Source organism: Calonectris borealis, chromosome 7 (genome assembly GCF_964195595.1).
Source record: "Calonectris borealis chromosome 7, bCalBor7.hap1.2, whole genome shotgun sequence".
Taxonomy (NCBI): Eukaryota; Metazoa; Chordata; class Aves; order Procellariiformes; family Procellariidae; genus Calonectris; species Calonectris borealis.
In genome coordinates, this window is record NC_134318.1 from 37,982,961 (window position 1) to 38,003,549 (window position 20,589).

General features: G+C 44.2%; 1 protein-coding gene across 2 annotated transcripts; it reads left to right on the forward strand.

Moving 5' to 3' along the window:
• Positions 1-2,207: 2,207 nt before the first annotated feature.
• Positions 2,208-20,057, forward strand: BAG3 (BAG cochaperone 3). Of its 2 annotated transcripts, none has more exons than XM_075155180.1 (4): positions 2,208-2,461; positions 14,217-14,573; positions 16,705-17,085; positions 18,743-20,057. In XM_075155180.1, the coding sequence occupies exons 1-4, from the start codon at positions 2,282-2,284 to the stop codon at positions 19,514-19,516; spliced, it is 1,692 nt and encodes a 563-aa protein (XP_075011281.1). In that variant the 5' UTR covers positions 2,208-2,281; the 3' UTR covers positions 19,517-20,057. The 2 variants fall into 2 exon arrangements, with proteins under 2 accessions (XP_075011281.1, XP_075011283.1); XM_075155182.1 differs by lacking the exon at positions 2,208-2,461 and adding an exon at positions 3,672-3,819.
• Positions 20,058-20,589: the final 532 nt, after the last annotated feature.

Here is a 20,589-nt window from a genome sequence, read left to right on the forward strand (position 1 = left end):
AAGAGAACAAAAAGTGAATCCCTGTACTGCTGTCCCATATAACCTACCCAGCTGTGAGTCCTTTCACCTTCACAAGAAACCAGGCTAAAACCTACCTGTCAAGGAAGACAATTTAATTAACAGAAAAAGTATGAGGTCTAGCCAACTAAATTCAATCACTAAAATGCTTTTCCTTCTCAGCCCAGACTGCTCTCTCTCCAGCTGGATGCTTGTCCACCCATGGGTTTCTTTCCTGCAGCAGCTCAAGTGAATCCTGAGCTACTAGCCCATGCTAATTTCTGTGCAATATAATCCCCTCTGTTTCTTAGCAGGGCGTGCCCTCACAAAAATAGCTATCTTAAGCCTGTTAGATAGCCCTTTGAATTTCCCTTTTATTATTTTTTCACCTACTTGCTGACCTTATTCATTACCTCTGCTGAGTATATGGTTAGCCGTCAGCTGCAGCAAAACAAAGGAACCCCATTCTTCATGTCTCTGTTTACACTCTACCAGCTACAAACCCCATCTGTACCACTTCCTCAACTTACAAGAGTAATTTTCCTGCACGACCTTTTAACATCTGTGTCCCCTGTGCCTGAATCAGCTGCTTTTGTTGATTTGGCAAAGACTCTGGCATATGCTACAGAGAACATATGGTGTAAGCATGTCTTTCTGTGATGAGACAGAGAGTGAAATTCCTCTGCAGATCTCTACAGATTGGAAGCAGAACAAATCTCTGATGTTACGTTTTTTGAGGCAACTGCTGACATTAGTGAGGCTGAGCAGAGGTCTTATGTCACCGAGAGAGCATGAGAGGTAGCAGAGGTAGGAGATACGTCCAGGATAGGCACCACAGTCCAGGACTGATTGTGAGATGCGCAAAGTGCTTGCTGTTTGTCGCTGCAGGAAACAGGTAAATCAGTAACGGTGATGATAATACAGACATCTGAAAGTAAATGCTCTGGGAAAAAAATGATCTGTTTACAAGACTTATGAGTCAAAGGCACACAACGAGAACAGAAAACCAGGTCCGTGATGGACCACAGCGTGGTTCTGAAGGTGAGGGATGTGCAGGATGGAAGAGCTGCAGGAATGAAGGAGCAAGTTTGAGCAATTATTAGGTTTGTCAGCATGATAAACAAAACACAGTCTGTCAAAAGATGAATGACTATCAGCACCAAGCAGTATCGAGAGATCTTTGATCCTGCCCCAAGCAGGAAGAGATCCTGACTGTCCCCAGGGGTGTGAACAGGCAGGTTTTTCTGAAATAAGAGATACTTCTGTAATGAGCATCTATCTCCGAGGAATGCATACCTTGAATTCCTTGAAGCTTTGCAGCAGGTAACGTCTGCACTTGAGGGACACTGTGCATTCAGTCTTCTACTTAAAGTAACTCTCAATAGGCATCTGTGGCTGCTCGTGTGACTGTCAGATGACTACGAGTGGTGTAATTGTGAAGTACAGTTACCTCAAACTAAACACAGAGTGCATGACACGCCGATACAGCACCCGTGGAGAAAGGGATTATTTTAAAGCTCACAGACACATTCTTTGCCTTTAGATGTGTCTCTAAGTGAAACAGACACATATTTGCAAAGAGCTGAGAAAGTTCAAACCAGCTGAATCTGAAGAACAATGCCTGCCCACACCCTTATTTGGGAAGAAACACTATTTATTTGTCCATTATAACCTCGAATTATCAGCCACAGGGCAAGGAGCTTTTGGGGAGGAGCTTCATGCTTTTGCTCACTGCACGGGGCAGCAGGAATGAGTCAAGAGCGGTCGTGCCCCCGCCGAAGGACGCGTTAAGTCTGTGGGAGCGCTGTGGCCTCCCCACGGACGCGGCTTACCCGACGTGCCGGCACCAGACTTACAGCTGCAGCAGGGACTGGGCAGAGCAGAGTTCCCGGAGCCTGCACCGAGCGCTGCCCCGGTGACCGACCCTGCAGAGCGAACCGGGGACGCCCGGCCCGGTCCGTGCCCGGTGCCGCCCGCAGGGCCGGGCTGCAGCTCTCGGGGCGGCACGACCCGGCCCCGGGGAGACGCGTCCGGTAACCCGAGGGTCGGCCGAGCCGCGCTGGAGACAACCAGAAGTTTCCAGCCGGCCAGCTCCTCCGCCTCCCTCCTCCCCCGCGTCCCTCCCCCCGTCCCGCGTCCCTCCCCCGCCGCCGCCCCCCGCGCCGCCGTTTCCAGACACTTCCAGCCCCGCGCCTCCGCCCCCCCGGCCCCGCGGCGGATAAAGCCGCCGGTCCGGCGCCCCGCCCGGGACTGGGCACTCGGCACGGAACGGCTCCGGCCCGCCATGAGCGCCGCCGCCGCGCACACCCCCCCGCCGCCGCCGCCGCAGATGGAGGGCAGCGCCGAGCCGCTGCCCCCCGGCTGGGAGATCAAGATCGACCCGCAGACAGGCTGGCCCTTCTTCGTGGATCACAACAGCCGCACCACCACTTGGAGCGACCCGCGCCTGCGGGCGGCGGCACAGGTACGGCGGGCGGCACCCCTCCCGTGTCCGTGTCCGTGTCCCGTCCCGGAGGGGGGGCGGCCCGGGGTGGGGGGGTCCGGGCGCTCCCCGCGGCGCATGGCAATGCAGTGAGGGCAGGAGCTGCCTTTTGTCTCTGACGCACTGCAGTCCCTTTTTTGTGCATTAAATCATTTGATACCTCGGCCCTGTCATGTTTATTTAAAGTTGGTTGAGTCCACCCGGCCTGCCAGGGAAGACGGGAACCTTGATTTATTTTTCAGCTGTGAACAGCCGAAACAATGAATGCTCTTACAAAAATAAGAAACCCTGCCCGGACTTTGACTTGTCAAGTTTTGTTTTCCTTCTTTTTTCCTATTTTTTTTTTTTTCCCTGGTCGCAAACTATCTCAGTAGCTGTCTGATCTGGTTTTGTTCTTAAGCATGCTCAGAGAAAAGCCGTATCTTAGTCCAAATATGTCCATGGAAGGAGAGGCGCGGAGGGAGAGCGGCGCTGACTTTGTCGGGACCCGCAGGCACGGCCCTTTGGGGTCAAACTCTCTCCGTTTTGAGGAACGCAGCCCATTTTGGGGGTACAGCCTTTGACCCGCGCTGCTATTTTCGCAACGCAATGGCTGTAGGCAGAAAGTGCTCGAAGCTTGAGCCGGAGTAGAAGTTGCCTGGTGGGAAAACGATTCCGCCGGGGTTTCCGTGCACTGCTCTGCGAGCGGCATCGCCTCACCCCGGGCTCCCCGGAACGGGGCGTGTTGGCTTTGGCCGCCCGCAGTCCGCGCCTGGCGGGGGGCTCCGCCACCTACCCGGGCGCGCAGCTCCGTGGCCGGCGCCGGGAGAGGTGGGGGCGGCCGGCGCGGAGCCGTGCGGCTGGCCGGGAGCCGGGAGCCCGAGGCCGGCCGCCGCCGGGGAGGGACCGGGCCCGCCCCGCTGGAGCGGCCCTGCGCGGGGCCCGGGAGCCGGCGGCGGCTGCGGGGCCGCAGCGCTCGGGCTGGCTGGAGCAGCGCCCGCCTGGAGCGGGCCGGGGAGAGCCAGGGGGCTGGAAGGAAAGTGCTGCTGGTGCCGCTTTAAGCGGGAGCCCCCCAGACTGTACTTTACCGTGTGCTAAACGTATAAAAAATACAGCGGTTGGGAGATACCTGCTGCCCTCGGAATGTATCTTCGACATACCTGTTGCAGTTTTTTCTCCTGTAGCCTTAAAACGTGAGAATCAAAGCGCTCAGTGAGTGTTGTCATTTTAAGAACTTAATGTTTCTTAAAATAGTAATTGCCCACTTCGTGAGTGCAGACCGTGACTCGCTGTGAGAGCAGCCTGGTGTTGAAAAGAAAGGGAAGGGACGTACTTTTCTATCGCACTGCGACTAAATCCAGGTAACCTGCTGGAGTTGCATTCACAAAGTGTTTTAATGAATCATAATTGACAAAACATATCCTTTCACCCCTTTTTTAACTTTTTAAGGGCTAGTTAATTTGATCTATAAGTAAATGACATAATTCTAGTAATAATACAAAGAGGTCTTAGAAAAATATGATTTGGTAATGCGAATATTGAGACTGGCATAGGAAAAAGTGCTTTAACTGCTTTTTGGAGACACCATCTTCCTGCTATAATGAGGCAGCTGTTAACACTGGCTGTTACGGCAATAAAAATAATAAATAGTATGTTTTTTATAACCATAAAACATGCCTGAGAAGACAAGTGCGCTGCTTACTCAAAGGCTTTTTCAAGTGGAAATACCACTTGAAACTAATCCATTTAACAGAAAAATCACGCTTAGGCTGCTTTTGATAATTGTGCGAAAACTGTTTGAAATACTCTGGTGGATCAGTGCTCTGCTTGAGTGGGTGCCTGAAACAAAACAAATTTTCACCCCTGATGTGAAATGAGAAGTGCTCTTCTTCTGCCAACTTGCAATGGTTATTTCAGATAGAGAAAGTTGCACCTGCTTTTGAAAACGGCTTTTGTGGAATACACATTTTTCCAAACAGAAGAATCTGTTACTGTTCGCTATAAGCAGGAATGTGTGTATGCTTTGGGATCATTCATTGAGAGAGAGAGAGAAGTGCTTCCAGAGATGAATATGGAAAACTGCTGATTTGGGGGAGTTCCAGTCTAAAGTTGCTCAAAGAAAAAAACCTCCAGTTTATAGTGCTAGAAGTTGCGTCTAACTGTGATCTGATACAGCCATTTGTCAGAGTCTTGAGTTAAGAATATCTGCTGGAATTAATGGACAGCTGAAATAATTTGTTGTTAAGTACCAATGTATTTCACAAGAACAGGTACTATTTAGCAAAAGAGTCTCAGAATCAGCCCCAATGAAAGTATTTCTTTTCCTAAATAGTCTTTTCTTAGGTAGACAATGCCAAAGAAGACAGATTACCCACTGACATTGAATTTCAAATCCAACAGTGGTTTTTTTTGAAGGCATTAGACTTTTTTTTTAAACCTAAACAGGTAGGAAGAGAGAAAGAGAGACTAGATATGAACAGCTTTCTGATTTCCCTCATTCTTAGTCTAGCTCAAATGAAAACTTGGGGTTCACTTTTGGAAGTGATGTGAGAATTGCAAAAGCTGACTGTGTGTGTCAGACTTCATGCATTTTTTCAAGGATAATTATACAAAGACCAAACTTGCACTGACTTATCGCTGCCTTGCTTTCATTGAAATCAACCAGCGAAACTAGTGATTTTGTTGATCTCAATTAGCAGTTTTGTTGATGGTCTTTAAGTAACCCTTACACTATATGTATCAATGTTCTCTCTCTGAATATTTGTTCCCTTTCTGAAGAGACCTAGGCAATGAAATGAGGTGTGACACTGCAGGTGGACAATGAACGGAGCACAGGTCTAAAGCTAACTGAGCTTTTTTAGCTAAGTAATATAGTTGAGACAGTATTAATACTGAAGTCCCATTTTTCCCAAGTGGTTGATCTTGGTCTTCTCACTTGCTCTAGGCGTGACATCAGTGTAACTATGCTGACTGCAGTAAACTGCACCAGATATATAATCAGGTAAAGGGAGAAATGGCTCTTTCAAAATTTTATCCGATGACAGAGCTATTTTAAATCAACGGAACCAGACCTTGATTTTGCATTTAACTACGTATTTTAGATGCGTTCATCAATTCAGATGCTCTCTGTTATTTTCTCATTCAGTCTGGCCTTTTTTTACCCACATGAAGGATGGGTGTCCTTCCTCTGCGTGTTTAGCTCTGTCACTTGTATGAAATTATTGCAGTATAAGGCTGGACTAGGGAGACCTTCCTGAGAAAGAACTTACTGTACTCCAGTGAGAAATAAGCCATGACTTTGCAAATGAGTGAAAAACATTTATTAACAAAACCTCTGTTGTGGTAATGATTTTCTTCCAGGTGTCTAATTAGTTAACAGTAAGACATTCAAAGAATAAGGTACAATCAATATAACGAAGCATGGATATGCATACTTTTATTTAAAAAGTGTTTACTAGCAATGCCACTGTTGTTCTTATCTTTTCTTTGGTAGAATTATTGATTTCCTGTGCTTAGCTGTTTTTGGTATTTTCTGTGTTAACTTACGCCATCATAGCTCAGTGTACTTTCTGCAAGATTGTCTTATAATGTTAAATTATTTACTTGGTATTCCCCAAAGTGCTGATAAAAAAAGATTATGTTTAAAGAAGAAAACAGAAACAAGGCTTGTATAAGTCTTTATTAATGCCCCTTCTATATGTTGTTTCCACATGCAGTAAAACCCAATGTGAAATACTGCAGCTAAAAATAGACCAAAGGCATTGACTGTGCTGAGCTTCACTGAACTAATATTACGAAGATCAATAGCTCACTAATGCCTTAGGTTTGAGATAAAAGCTGAACCACATAAAAGCCAGCCACAAAGTCGGGGAGCAGTCATAAAAGTGATACATTTATTGGTTGCAACAACGACTGCACAGGCCTAAACAAAGGAAGAAGCTGCCGTCTTGCCCTCTTACTGATGGCTTCGTTGGTATTTGGGGAACAACTAACTGCACCTAAGTTTCCATCCTCACCCTTCCTGTTACTTCATGACTGTTGCATCTCTTTTCTCTCTGCTTCCCCAAATAAGTCTTAAGTCACTCGATTCCCATCTCTTTAGCAGTGAACTTATTTTTGAGCACTGACTTCTCACGTTCGAGTTGACTGAAAAATTCTTGGTAGACCAAATTAGAAATTGCATCAAAAGTTCAATACAGCCTCTCTGAAACTCTGTGTCTTTTGCAGTCGTTCACATCAGTGGAAGGGAATGTAAGACGAGGTAACAATTTAGGTCTCTTTTACCTGCAGTGTTTTTTACATTACTTATGCTTGTGTGCATTCTGTCACAGTCAGGTGTACAGTTCACCCGTCCTTTAGTAAATTAGTAACTGGATTATAAAGGTACTGTATACAAAATGCATACTATGTAGGACTTGCAAAATGATCAGTAGGGGATTTTTGGAGGGTTGTGTACTGGCTTTGTCCAAGTTCCCTGAAGCTGCTTTGTGTACTTACTTAAAGCCCACTTGATAGAACATGGTAAGCAGGGAGTCAATTTATCGAGATACCAATTAATCTGAAAACAAGGAGTGGATCAAATCAGAAATAAGAAAAGGAACACGAAGAAATGACACTAGAAATAATGCAGCAGTGTCTGGGCAGTCATGCAAGAGGAAAAGCAAGGAAGGTCTTGCATGGTTCTGTGTAACTCTCGACACAGCGTACCTCTTCTCTAAAGGAGAAAGGAAGAATACTTGTGCCAGGTGGTAGCATTCTTACCTAGGAATCATTTTTAACACCTATAATGTATACACAGGCAAGACTTTTCCATAACCACATGGCAAAAATAGAATTGTTCCCACTTGAACGATGATAAGGCAGGTAACAATCCGATACGCTTTGGGGTATATAGACAGTATCACTCTCTAGGTAAGCTCTGTCTCCACCTTCTTCTGTGGCAGCTATGCCCTCTCTTCTTGCCAAGTTAAATATAAATATAAAATAGCAGAAATGGCTTGTTCACACAAATTACATTACTTAATTATAGATGAAAAATGCTGTATCTTCAAATATGTTGCAGAAGCTGTTGGTCTGATTCTTTTTATTTTTTTCTTTGTTTTACAGACAGGAAAATGAGACATGGGGTGGTGAAGCGACTTGTCTAACATCACCCAGTAGGTCAGGTAGCATGAAAGTACGTTTTTATGGCTGATGGCAAAACCTTATAACTGATAAATAGGGTGCAGTGTAGCAAGTGTTTTTATAGTGTTGGAAAATTGCTGGTTAAGCAAGTGAAGTCAGAAGACTGCTGTGTGCGAAATGAAATTTCGATGAAAATGTAGACCCTGACTATAACCTGTGAAATTCACAGCCAGCACTTCAATTGTTAGCTACTTACTCTCTTTCTTTTATGGGGCACTGTTTTGCTAATTCTTGAGGCTTGTACTTTATTCCGTGTTACAAATTTCTGGATCACAGCTAAGAGCAGGAGGGTAACAGGTTGACCACCTGCTTCTTAGGTAAGCAGGCAGCGAACAGAAATAACTGAATAAACTATGTCATTCTCATCACCCTTAACAAGGATATTTCTGTTAGCGCTCTAAAGGGCTTTTCTTTAACCCCATCCATTAAAGCTGACAGGATGGGTGGTGATACCAGCTCTCTCCTAAGAGCACTCTGCTCTTCATAGCAGTCGTTGCTTCTTTCTCTGAACATGTTCAGTTTGGCCCATCGGATGCTTCCTGTGCATGGCCAACTTCCACTTGTGTGCAAGTGTCATCATGTCTGTGCCAAGCCATTTTAGCCTAAGAAAGAATCATCTTAGTGATCAAAAAAGAACAGTTTTAGTTCCTGAAACAAGATTGGTCTGCAAGATAGCCAACATATTTCCTCCAGTAAGGCGCTCTGTTCTGGAAAGCTTAGGATTAGATTTCTCCTTCAATTTTCAATAGTGTTCATTTATTTCTAATGACATCATTGCGCTTCATCAGTTGGAGCATATGTTAATGTAATACTCGTATAATACAACATGATAATTACAAGAGAGAACAAAAGGCCTATTTGCCTACACATGCGTATGTTAGGAAATAAAACTCAGCATTCAACAAGCAAAACATCAAAAGCAGCTTGGTGTATAAATGGGTTACATGATGTGACCGACACGAAGTTCTACTGAGACAGCTCATGCTTATTCATGGTTTCCTTCAGTCATTAGCTAATGATATCTTGCTCAAATGCCTATGTGCTCAGTGTATATATTTAAGCACAAATTGTGAGCAAAAGAGCGAGAATGTAAAAATCTTCAGCGGTTGAAGCACAGCAGCAGGAAGTTAGGGGTTGGTGCTGAGAGCAAATCACTCTCCACCTTCCTGCTTGTGTAATTCTCCGGGAAGTATTAATGAAATGTACTTTATGGTAATGTTGTACTATTAATATGCTTAAACACAAAGCACTCTTGAGAAACTTTTTAGTACTTTAATCAAGTTACAAGGAATACTTGGATATGCTGATTTCTATCGGTAGGAAAGCTAGTGGAGTAGTTTTGATTTGTCTAGTTAGTGTAACAGAAAAGGAAAAAAAAAGGTCTGGCCAAAAGTAAAATACAAGCAGGTATGGAATCCAATTCTAATGGTGAAAGTTTTGCCTTTCCATGACATAAAATGGTGTGGGGTTTTTTTGGTTTTGTTTTGGTTTTTTTTAATAAGTAGAATTGGTACATCATTCTTAGATTTGAGTATTGGGTGCTACTGGCTTTTTTGGTTATTCATGGCAGTTTCTGATAAAAAACAGATTTGAGTATACGTGCAAAGAAAACTACTTGTCATTATTTCAGTCACTCAGTTATATTGTTGTTTTCTGTTGTGAAAAAACAGAATCATACTATCCCTTCTTCGTAAATATATAGGATGCAGGCTTAAAATCATGGCAAGTGAGCTCTCCAGTCAGATTTTGTCGGATACTGGCATTTTCTCAGTCTTTGAGCAACCAGAATACTCTTTACAGCAGCAGCTTAAAAGTTCAGAACCATACTGAAGTCAGAAGACCTTCTGTTTGCATACAGAAAGAGGTATTTCATCTCATGGTAATGTCTGTAAAACCTGTGTTCCTTTGTTAGATAATATTTACAAAACAAGTACAATTTAAATATTTGCACTGCTGCTCTGCAAGAGTTACATGTGTGTATAATTCATACTTGCTTTAGAGAACTGAATTTATTGTACTACACATAACACCAGTACAGGTCAAGAAAAATGCAAGAGTGTGATGGCAGCAAAACTTGCTTTTTAACTTCTTTTTCTGTAGACCATTTTAGTATACGAGGAATGAAAAATGTATTATGCAAGCAGTCTCAAAAGGGAGATTCCAAGTTCAATACAACTACTCAAGTAATCTAGTATGCATACAGAATATTTTGACAAGTTTCATTCTATTGGTACAGCAATCTGGATGACTTCAGTGGCAATTTGCTAGCATCAGCAGTGACTGAATTTGCAGGTTTCCATGTTTCAATCTGGAATAACACTTGAGCAGTCACTGGGGCACATTATGCCATTATCCACTCCGGATAGATAGTACAGCTGTACCAGGAGTTTTGTTGCAAGGTTATGTTTTTCTCTTGCTGTCACTTTTTTCATTCCAGTGGCACACAGTGTCAGAACTCACTTAAAATCTGAGCAAGTTTGAGGATTTTAGCGTCACTCTTGACCATGCCCTTCCCATGGGAAGCCAAGAGTAGGATGTGGGGGTATGAAGTGTTTTTTCCAGTTGCACAACTTGTGCTGGCTGCACCTTTATTTATCATGGTGATGGCCTCACAACAGAAATGCATGTCCTCGTCCCGAGAGGAGGGAGCGCTGTCATTCCTCCTGAGCAGATCTCCCAGCATGGCTCAGCTGTCCCGCTCGCAGCTTGTTCAAAACACAGCGATGCTTTTTTCCTCTCGTTTGACTGGCGATGACTCCTTTATATTTGCTCGGCGCCTCCTGAAATGCTGGATCGGGTCTGAGTTTCTGGTGATGGTTCAGGCTACCTGAAGTGTAGGCCAGGACTGCTGTCAAAATTTCTGAGCTGCTTGATGGAGTTTTTTGCATTTTTGTGCTCCCTCCTTTTTGGGGATTCTGTCTCTTAGATGTAAAATAAGCCTGTGATCACAGCCAGGATTCTTGCAGTGCTGATTGTCAGTCCTGCTACTTATGGGAAAATTCATTCTGTTGCTTATAATTTTATTGTCACAGAACTTCCTGTTTCCTTGGATGAGGGCAGGAAAAATTTACTTCAGTTTTTTAAAGCGAAAATCTGAGTTGGGTTCCTGTTTTTTATACTTAAACTGGGAAGGATGATGGACTAAGGCTTGTCATTCATTTATTGGTCATATCTCTTGTGCAGATTTGTGTTAAATGTGAGCTCTGGGCTTTTTCAGATAACATGTTTGTTAATATAATGAGCAAGAACTGTATCTAATAGAAGGCAAATAAAACCAAAAAATGGCCATTTTTGGTCTCCTGGCTGGCTATCCTGTGAAACAGGAATTAAAGCATTCAGAGGGAATCCATGAATCTCTTCTCTGTAGAGTTATGACAGGAGTTTTACAGAGCTCGATTCTGTTCCTGCCCCTTGCCACAGTGTCCCCAGGCACACCTGAGCTTCTCCTGAAGTCTTCCAGAACCAGTTTGTCCAGGCTGGAAACGCAGACTCCCTTGCACAAAACAGAACTGCTTTGGCCGAAAGCCTGGCTATGGGAGTATTGGGATCCATGTGCACTCGCTGTTGTGCTGGATCCTCACTAAAAACGATCCTGAACCGCTTGCAGCCGTCTGCCTGACCCCAAGGCCTCTATTGTCTTTGGTCATGGTGCTGCGGTGTCATGCCTCAGTGCAGGGCGTCTCAAAGCACGCAGATTGTGTATGTTCATGGACATATGAAACGGTGGGGAGAAAGGGAACAGGAAAGAAGAAGGAATGTTGAGGATGCGGTGATACAAACTGGCTAACATAGGAAACTGTTTATAGAGTTAAATATTAATTAAGTGTTGAAGAGAACAATGTGGATCAGGAAGAGCAGTTGTGATGAGAGCACCTTTCCTAAATCTGTGATCTGTCTGCCTCAAAGCTACTGACAGTGGGGAAAAAAAGGGTTGCTGCATTTGTTCCTTTACTGAGGACTGCTGCAATATGACTGCGCTTTTGAGACACGTACACACAAAAAGTCCTCTGAGGTTAGCAGACCTGACTACAGGGGAGGGAAAAAAAGCCTGGAGCAAAGGACCAACTCAAAATGCTAACTTTCCATAGGAGCAGCACAGGTTGTCTGAAGCTGTAAGAATAAATAACAAATTATGAGAGTATAGTTTACGCTGTGGTACTTAAAGAGGGGCCAGTGTCTCCATTAAAAAAAAGAAGTATTAAACTTGCCAAAAGTTTCACTTCAGATATAAACTGAATGGTTTGAAAAAGCAGTCCAACCTGATTTTTCTTTGGTTTTGGGCTGCTTCTTTTGTATTTCTTACCAGGGCTTAAGTTGCAGAAGCAGATTTCTCAGGTTGCTAAGGCGGTTCAAAACAAGGGCAGCCTCAAGGGTCTGAAAACACAGACAAGGGAGGGTAAGCCCATGGTCAGACTCCTAGGAGGGGGTTCATGGAGGGTGGGGGGAGCAGGACACTGTCCGTGTTGAAGCCTTGGCAAGGATTTATCATTGTGGATTACTCCAGGAGGTCGAAGGGCTTATCCCCAAATGGAGCAGTTCAAAACGTTGCAGACCCCTAAAATGCCAAGAGAGAGGAGCTGACAACTAATCCCTTAGGGCAGATTTGTTGTACATCCAGGTGGAGTGGAGCAAGTGTGGCCAAGAGCCTTCTCATGTCAGGGCATCTGTAGGTGCTGCTGGCCCACCCTTCCCAGCACCGACCCTTCCCGCGGGAAGTCTGACAATGCTGGAAGTGAGTGAATCTCCTTTTTATAGCCGTGGGAGCTGTGCCTGTAGTTGGGATGGCTGGCTGTGAACTCTCGGGTTAGACCCGCAGCCTGCCGCCTGCTCCCTCCGTCAGGGAGACTGTGGAGCAGCTGGTGCACGCCGGGCACAGAATGCATCGAGTCAGCGCGGAGCGGCAAGGTGCTTCTTCCGACTGTCGAATCATCAGTTCCCCTCCCTGCTCGGCAGCCTGCTCGGCTCCGCTCGCCTGGCAGACATTTGGCTCTGACGCGGCCTCGCATTGTTGCTAGCTGAGCGCACCTCAGATTTATTTTCCGGCAAATGCAGTTTGCTGGCGTAACTGTGCGTTCCTCCAGATCTCAGGAGAGGTGGCTGCCGGGAGTGCTGCGGATTCGGCGTTATGCTGGTAGAAGGTGAACACTGGCAAATACTTGTTGGTCCTCGGGGTCCCGAAGCCCCTGGACAGCCTGTGTTCAGCAGAGGAATGTGGTTTCCTGGTAGGGTGAATTTAAAATGACTCATCTGTCGGCGGTGGATCCCGATGCAGACCTTGGCATGAGATCATCCTTGTTCTGCAACTGGAAAAGCCAACTTCAAATTACTTCTCTGTGCGAACTTTCTAGGCCTGGCTCTCCTCTATGCCTCTTTTGGAATTTTTCCTTTGTTTGTGGAGGGTTTTAATAGAAATGCAACATCAGGGCTCTGATTTTAAAATTCTTCCTTTCAGTACTTGTCATCTTTATTTTATTAGCTTACCTAAATAATAGCCTTTATTCTCTGCAGTTTCATTGCTTACAGGAATTCTCAGAAATTACTTTTTAAGGGGATACTGTCATATAGGAAGAACACTCAAAATCTGGTTGGTAAAATAGTTAATTCTTAATGAATTAGTATATTAATGTGTACAGAAGCGACATTAAATATTTTTGCAGCTTAAACACCTCTTTAAAAATAGGGTTTCCAACACTTGCACCATATGTCCCTTATTACATTCTCCTCTTACTGAATAATGACATTACCCTCTGAATGACAGAGGTGCTTGTTACATGATCTGTCTTAGAGATACATCTGGAACTTGGCCCTAGCAGGGCCTCAAAATAGAATGACCGATGCAGGAAGAACTTACTAGAGGACTTGTGAGGGCTCTTAGTACAAACCACTTCCACCCTTTCCAGAGCTTTGACATTGTCCAGTGAGCATACTCAGACAGTGCAGGGGTTTATTTTATCTTGCTTTTCAGTGTTTTCCTCTTTGTTATGCTATCCTGTCTTCCCCTCTCCCTCAGTATTTACTGAACTGGATCCTCCCGTAGCTGAAAGTGAATATATCCTTCAGTGTGCGGCACTCAGATAGCCAGTGGGCAGAACACCACCAGCAAACATTGCGCTTTTGATGGGATTAGGCTTCCTTGAAAGTTTCTTGTCAGATGTTATCTGTAGCACTGGGTGGGTTCTGAGAGGTGCTAAGCAAATGTCGCTGGTCCCATAGGCACTTGTTTGGAGGAGCTCTGTCTGAAGGGGGTGGGTTGGAGGCTAAATGCAAGTAATGTACGCCAAGTAAAAAATCCTGTTGTAATTAGGCAGGTATTTTAAAGGCGAAGTTGGTATTTATGAGAAGCGGGGGTGAAAGACTTGTACATAAGCAGATTTTTTAGCTTCCTCTCTTCTCTTGCCTGCAGATCTGGAGTGTTAGCACCTGCTGTTAGCTGCCCTGCACGGACCCAAGAGGGTCTGAACTTCTCATACGCAGCTGACACTGCTTTTAGGACAGACCTTCAGGGCAGCTTTTTCTCACCAGGTGTATTGAGCCGAGCTACCAGCAAGTCCTATGTGATGTTTTTAACTTCTAGGAAGGCCAGTCGTCAGCAAATGGTCCATCTCGTGATAGCCCCAAGCAGCCACCAGCAAGAGAAGGAAACATGGGATACCCCAAGCTCCGGGCTGGCTATATTCCTATTCCCGTCATCCACGAGGGCATCGATGGCAGACAGCAGCACCCGTGCTTTTCTGCTCCGCAGCCTGCTGTGCAGCGATACAAGACAGAAGCTGTGCCTACCACAGCGCAGGCACAGCCACCTCTAAGGGGGGCCTATGCTGGGCCTGAGTCCCCTCCAAGGGGACCGACAGAGGCTTCTCAGACAGATAAACAATGTGGACAGACAACGGCAGCTGCAGCAGCCCAAGCGCCGGCCACACACGGACCCGAGGTAACTTGTCAGTATTGCCGGGGTGTGTTTGCATTGGTCTTTGCAGCATTTATGACCTGAATGTCACACGGGTAGTTTATCCTTCAGAAAGCCAAACCTGCCACAGGATTACATTTTCCCAATACTTCCAGAGTATTAGAATGCAAAAGTGCACAGTCATGGCAGCGTAAATATGTAAGGTTTTTCTAGCATCGCCTGCCTTCGTTCTGGAATGATTCTGCAGAAACAAATGCAAGTAAATGGCTTCTGCAAAAAGGGAGCCCCTGAGCCATGCAGGTCCTGCAGCTGGGGAGGATTGCTTTAGGGTTTATACCGGTTCCCCCACAAGCAGAGGGTACAGGCAAGTCTCTTGTGTTCTGCACCATGGGTCAGAAACTAAAGAGAATAAAGTGGGAGAGAAAAAAATAAAGCAGCCAGTTAGCTAACAACCCAGGCCATTTTAGAAGTTGTACTGCTGTAATCTTTGCTTTCCAATTTAATACTTCAGTTGTATTAAGTGTATAGATTTATATAGTTTTAGAAGTGAATTGTAAAGTATTTGTCATTCAGTGGCATGTTAAAATACTTTCAAACTATCAACTTCTTTTAAAAAAAAAGTCACCCTGCTTGCTTTGCGTTTCAGAAGGTAGGATTTTGGTTTGCCTGTTCTCTCTAGAGAATTAGCAGAATTGGAATTCTTGTAATATATGGAAATATCAACCTCATTTTTATTCAAAGTAAGATGAGCAGGAAATTCAGCCTTCACCAAGCTGAAAATATATCATCAGGTCTGTAATTCAGCAGTGGTGGCTCTGAAACCTGTTTGGAGTCTGAACAATGTAATTAAAATTCTGTTAGCAGGTTTCTCAGCTGACTTGACTAACAATGCCTTGGCCACGCAGTGCCAGGACAAGAGGCTCGGCTTTTTCTTCTCCCAACATTGTACAGTTGGGAATACACTTTTATCTTGTATGCAAGGTGGCTTCAGGAACATGTCTTCTGTGCCTCTTACCAAAGTCCTCTGAGATAACTACCGTGGACCTCAGAACTCGCTCTTACAAACTTAGGCAGCGCAGTGTGGGTATCAACTGACCAGAGCCTGTGATTGTGCTTTTAAATCCCATGTTGACAAGACCACCAATAGTGGCAGTGATGGGTACCATAATACAAACCAGCATTCATTTATTTATTTAAGGTTGCTGTTTCATGGGCAGCTGAACTGCGCAGTTCACCAGCACCAAAAGAGGGGTCTTATTCCCCTTCTCCTGCCTTGCCTGCCCTTTTCCTGCCTCTGGCTGTGTTGTCCTGCTCCGGTCTGACCTGGCCTTTCACTGAGCTGTGTAACAAAATATAAGGAAATAAGTTCTTTTTCCCTCCTACTTAGTGAGTGAAACTGGTCAAAGAATAGCCTGGCAACTGCTGGAGTTGGTGCAAAGTAGGTGAGGTGATGGATTGGCCTAGCAGAAGGAGGGAGGGAGCTGCGAGCAAATAAGCTGCCTTTCCCCAAACTGCAGCCCCCCAACCTGGAACACGCTAGGAACGGGATTCTGCAGCGAGCCCGGTGCTTGCTCCTGCTAAGAGCAGGTCTAAGCTAGTGCAGCTCTCACGGCTGGTGCCAAGGGGCTAAGGTGTTGGAAGGTCTTAGGGGGGGAAAAGGAGGCATTAGCCATATGTGCATTGCCATAGCCTCCTACCGAATTACATGCTTTAAAAAAAACAAACCAAACCAAACAAAATCTGTTAGTGTGACCGGGATCAGAAGTCTGAATGTTGTGTGCCTCTGTTAGGGGTTTGTTTTTGTCTCCAGCATATAATTTGTTTGCTTAACTTTAGTTTGCCTCAAATTTAACAGGTTTAGACAGGAACTGCCGTGCAAAAGCAGCAAACGTTCTGACTGAGCATCCACTCCCTGCTCATTTGAGGGCTGGGAATGCTGTAGCTCAGGTTTCTACTTGTTACAATGATGCTCTCTCACAACTTCTGTGGTTTGTCGAGTGAGGCCCTTGGCCAAAAAAACAAGGAAGTGGATCCTTTGCGTGCCGGAAACACAAGTTCAGTTTCTATAACTATCTTCTTCTTTTCTCTTTGGAAATGAAAAGTATGTGAGCACAAAACGGTTACAATTTAATAATGCATTTTGTTTTCATGGCAGCCTCAATCTCCTGGAGCTTCTGATTCTCCAACGGTTTCCCCTCAGTCCTCTGGCAGACCCAACGCAGGAAGCCATCAGCTTCCTCGCGGTTATATTCCAATTCCCGTGATCCACGAAAGTATCCAGCGGCAACCAACACAAGTCTACCATCAGGCACAGAAGACACACTATCCTGCCCAGCAGAGCGAATACCAAGCCCACCAACCAGTGTTTCACAAAATTCAATCAGATGAGAGGGAGCCTAAGACAACGCGAGCGCAGTCTCCGTTCAGAGTGTCTCAGAGAGGCTCATCGAGCCGCGAAAGTTCACCGGCCAGAGTTACCACCCAGATACAGCCCCCAGCTCCCATCAAAGTGCAGACAGTTGTAGACAGACCCCAGGTACGTAGGATGGGGAAGGGAATTACATGCCAGGTATTTTGTGCAGTGTGGCTAGAGCTGAAAAATTGGCTCATACTAACAGGTACATGAAAGCATGTAGAGCAGTCTCCATTTCTGTATTTAAACAAATTGGGAGATACTGAGATAATACACTAGCAGCAAGCTGCCTTTCCACCTATCAGGATTGTGGAGTCTTTGGATCACTGAAATATGATTTAACACATGATTTGATTTTCCTCTCGTTGGAGTATAATTTGGTGTAATTACACTGAGGTCACTGATGTTGCATTATGTTTGTGAGAAGAAAATCAGGTCTGTGGGATTTGTGGCATCTATGTAGATACACCTCACTGATGTCTCAGAACCATTTAGGATAGCATCAGATGCACAAAGTAATTTTAGTTATGAAGAAAGAGGATCAGCAAAATCTAGTCTTAGAGCTTTTTATTCTTCCTATATGGCATGCTCTTACTCACAGAACATGTTGCTCGTTGAACATGTTTTCCATGTTAAAATTCTTACTAAAACCACAGTTAAAGACTACTGGAAATTTGACAACTGTGAGTGTGTGGAAGAGGGTATGTATAAAAGCAAGCCTTGATTTCCTCTCTGGAGAGATTCCTCATTGAAAATGACAGGAGCAGAATTAGGTGAATATTTTTGAAAACCCAGGTGCTAGGACAAAACAAGGAAGACTTCAAATCGAATGGCATATTCTAGGTTATAATGCTAATTTATTTTTACGGGTGAGAATTTGAGCTCCCTAATCAAATTTTACATTTAATGGGTAAAGCAGTAACAGATTGTCCGTGCAGGCCATTACTTATTTGGTTTAAATGTAAATGTAGGTACTTTACTTCAGCCATCTAAATCCATGAGAGCTGGATCTAGTACCTTTCCAAAATCACTGTGTATGTGCACAAATAAGTGAAGGGGGTGGCAGGGGAAGGAAAATACAGATCTCACATTCCAGTTTTCTGCTAAGATTTCAAAACTAATCTCAATTGCAAGAGATTTCTGATTTGATGACTCTTAGATCTGTAGTAATCCCAGGGATTGTCTCTAATCGCTACAGTGTAATGGGATTGACATAGTAACCTCTGCATGTAAATACTCTAAAGATACAATCAGTAAAAATAAGCACTAGCAAAATAAGGAATGTCCTGAAAACAGGAATGGGATGAAAATGGCCCAAAATGTGATTAAAACTCAGCAAAGTAGTTAGCTTTTCAAGAAACACCAGCTCTCAGTGACACACTGAGGATGAAATCTTGACTGTGTTGCAGTGAGCTGCAACAAATCTTACTGACAAGTCAGGTGAGGGCTTTGCTGTAAGGTCCTACCTTCTGCTTTTAGGGCTGATTTTAGTGAGCATGGGCAGGATTTGGTGGGTTGAAGTTTAATGTCTTTCAGAGTTGACTGGTGCTTATCATCTGCAATAGCTTGAAAACAGTAACCGAACTCTTCAGCACAGTGCTTTTTTTTTTATTTTAAAACAGTAAAATTCAGCAATGCACAGGGAAGATTAATCATCTGGCATGTGCAAAAATTGCACTTCTTGAAGTACAGAAAATTGGATGTTAGGTTACTTGTTCTTTAGAAGGAGATAAGGAGCATTGTTCATTATATCTCAACACAAACTTGCCTTGATCCCTAGGTTTCTCAGCAGCAAGTCCCACCTCAAGAGCCACCAAGACCATCCCCACTGCCTGAAATCAAACCTGAGAACAAGGCAGTCCCACCACCTGAAACTGAAGCGCCGCCACCATATATCCCAATTCAGGTCACCCACCAAGAACCGGATCCTAAAATACCGCCCCAGAAGCCTCCAGCCATGGCAGAGAAAGCTGATAAAAAGGTTCCCTGCCCAGCTAAGATCGTTCCCCCACAGGAAAGGCCTCCTCCTGAAGAAGTGGCGACACCGAAAACAACGGAAACAGGAGAACCTCAAAAGCATCCTGGTGTTTTGAAAGTGGAGGCAATTCTGGAGAAAGTACAAATGCTTGAGCAGGCAGTCGACTCCTTTGAAGGCAAGAAAACTGACAAAAAATACTTGATGATTGAAGAGTATTTGACCAAAGAGTTGCTAGCCCTAGACTCAGTGGACCCTGAGGGTCGTGCGGATGTGCGCCAGGCCAGGAGAGATGGTGTAAGGAAGGTCCAGACCATTTTGGAAAGACTTGAACAGAAAGCAGAAGATGTCCCAGAACCAGTTCAAGTTGATGGACTTCAGCCAAATTTGCCAGAGCCTAAGCCACCACAGGAAATCATGGAGATTGAACCTGTGGTAGTCAAGAGCAAAGGAGGTACCAGTAATAAAGATGCTGAAGAGGAAACCAAAATGGAAAGACATCAGCCTGAAACTAAGGAAGAAGTGTTTACCAATCTCGCCACCACGACAAACACATCTAATAATCCAACTGAACCGTAGCCCCATGCTGAAATTAAAATCTCTCAGACTTTATAACTTAAAGTGTGTTTAAGTGAATTTTAAGTTGCATGCATTTCCAGAGCTCTTTTCAACCGGTTTTTAATCAACATAGCAGCTTGGGACACAGTAAACACTTCGTGGGGGAAGGAGGGAGTTAGAAAGAAAGTAATGCATTTATCCTTTATTCTTACACTATGTAAAAGACATGTTTCAAAAATAAACCCTGTACATTAATCACTCTTAGATCAACTGAGTGGGGGGGGAAAAAAAACCAAACCAGGGTTAATATTGATGCATGTTGTTTAGGGTGTGTTCTTTTGCAGGTGATTTTTGTAAAATCAGTGGCCTGCATTGTCAGAATACCAGTCCTTCTATAAGTGTAGCCACTCTTAACAGTAATGTTTTTATTTTTAATGTTCACAGTTGGGCACTTTAAATAATGATGGATATAAAGTGTGTAAGAAACTGTAGGGATATTTATATGTGTGCAGGACTTCGATGCTATATTTTAAGAGGGAAATAAAATAATACAGAAGCCTAATTTAGTCTTGTGATTTTATAAGCTGGAAGTGTAAGGGCAGTAATCGGTTTCAAATACACTCTTCTAAACATAGAGATTTCTTTTAGTACACCATTGTTGTTGAAGTCTGACAGCTGCTTTCTCATCAAGACCAAAATGTGCCTTCCTCCATTCACTTGTTGCCTTTTAATGTCATTGCTGTATCACATGTGGATTGAGGAAAGAATTTGGCTTAGCATTTCCTTTTTCTTTTTTTTTTCTTTTCTTTTTTCTGCCTCTGTCCTGGGAGTCACCATTTAACAGAAATGTTTATGACATTAAGAAATCCATATCTACTGCTATTGTCTTACAGAAATTTACTTTACAGCATCTTAACTTATTCTGCGAAGTCATTAGTCTTTTATTAACAACTGCTTCTGAATTTCCAGCCAAACACACTTTGTATTCATAGAGCCAATAAGATTAAGAGGTAGTCCTCTCATTTTGTGAACAGTTTAAGCAATATTTGTGGTTGGTCTAAGTGATTAGCAACTTACACTTAAGCAAGGGACAT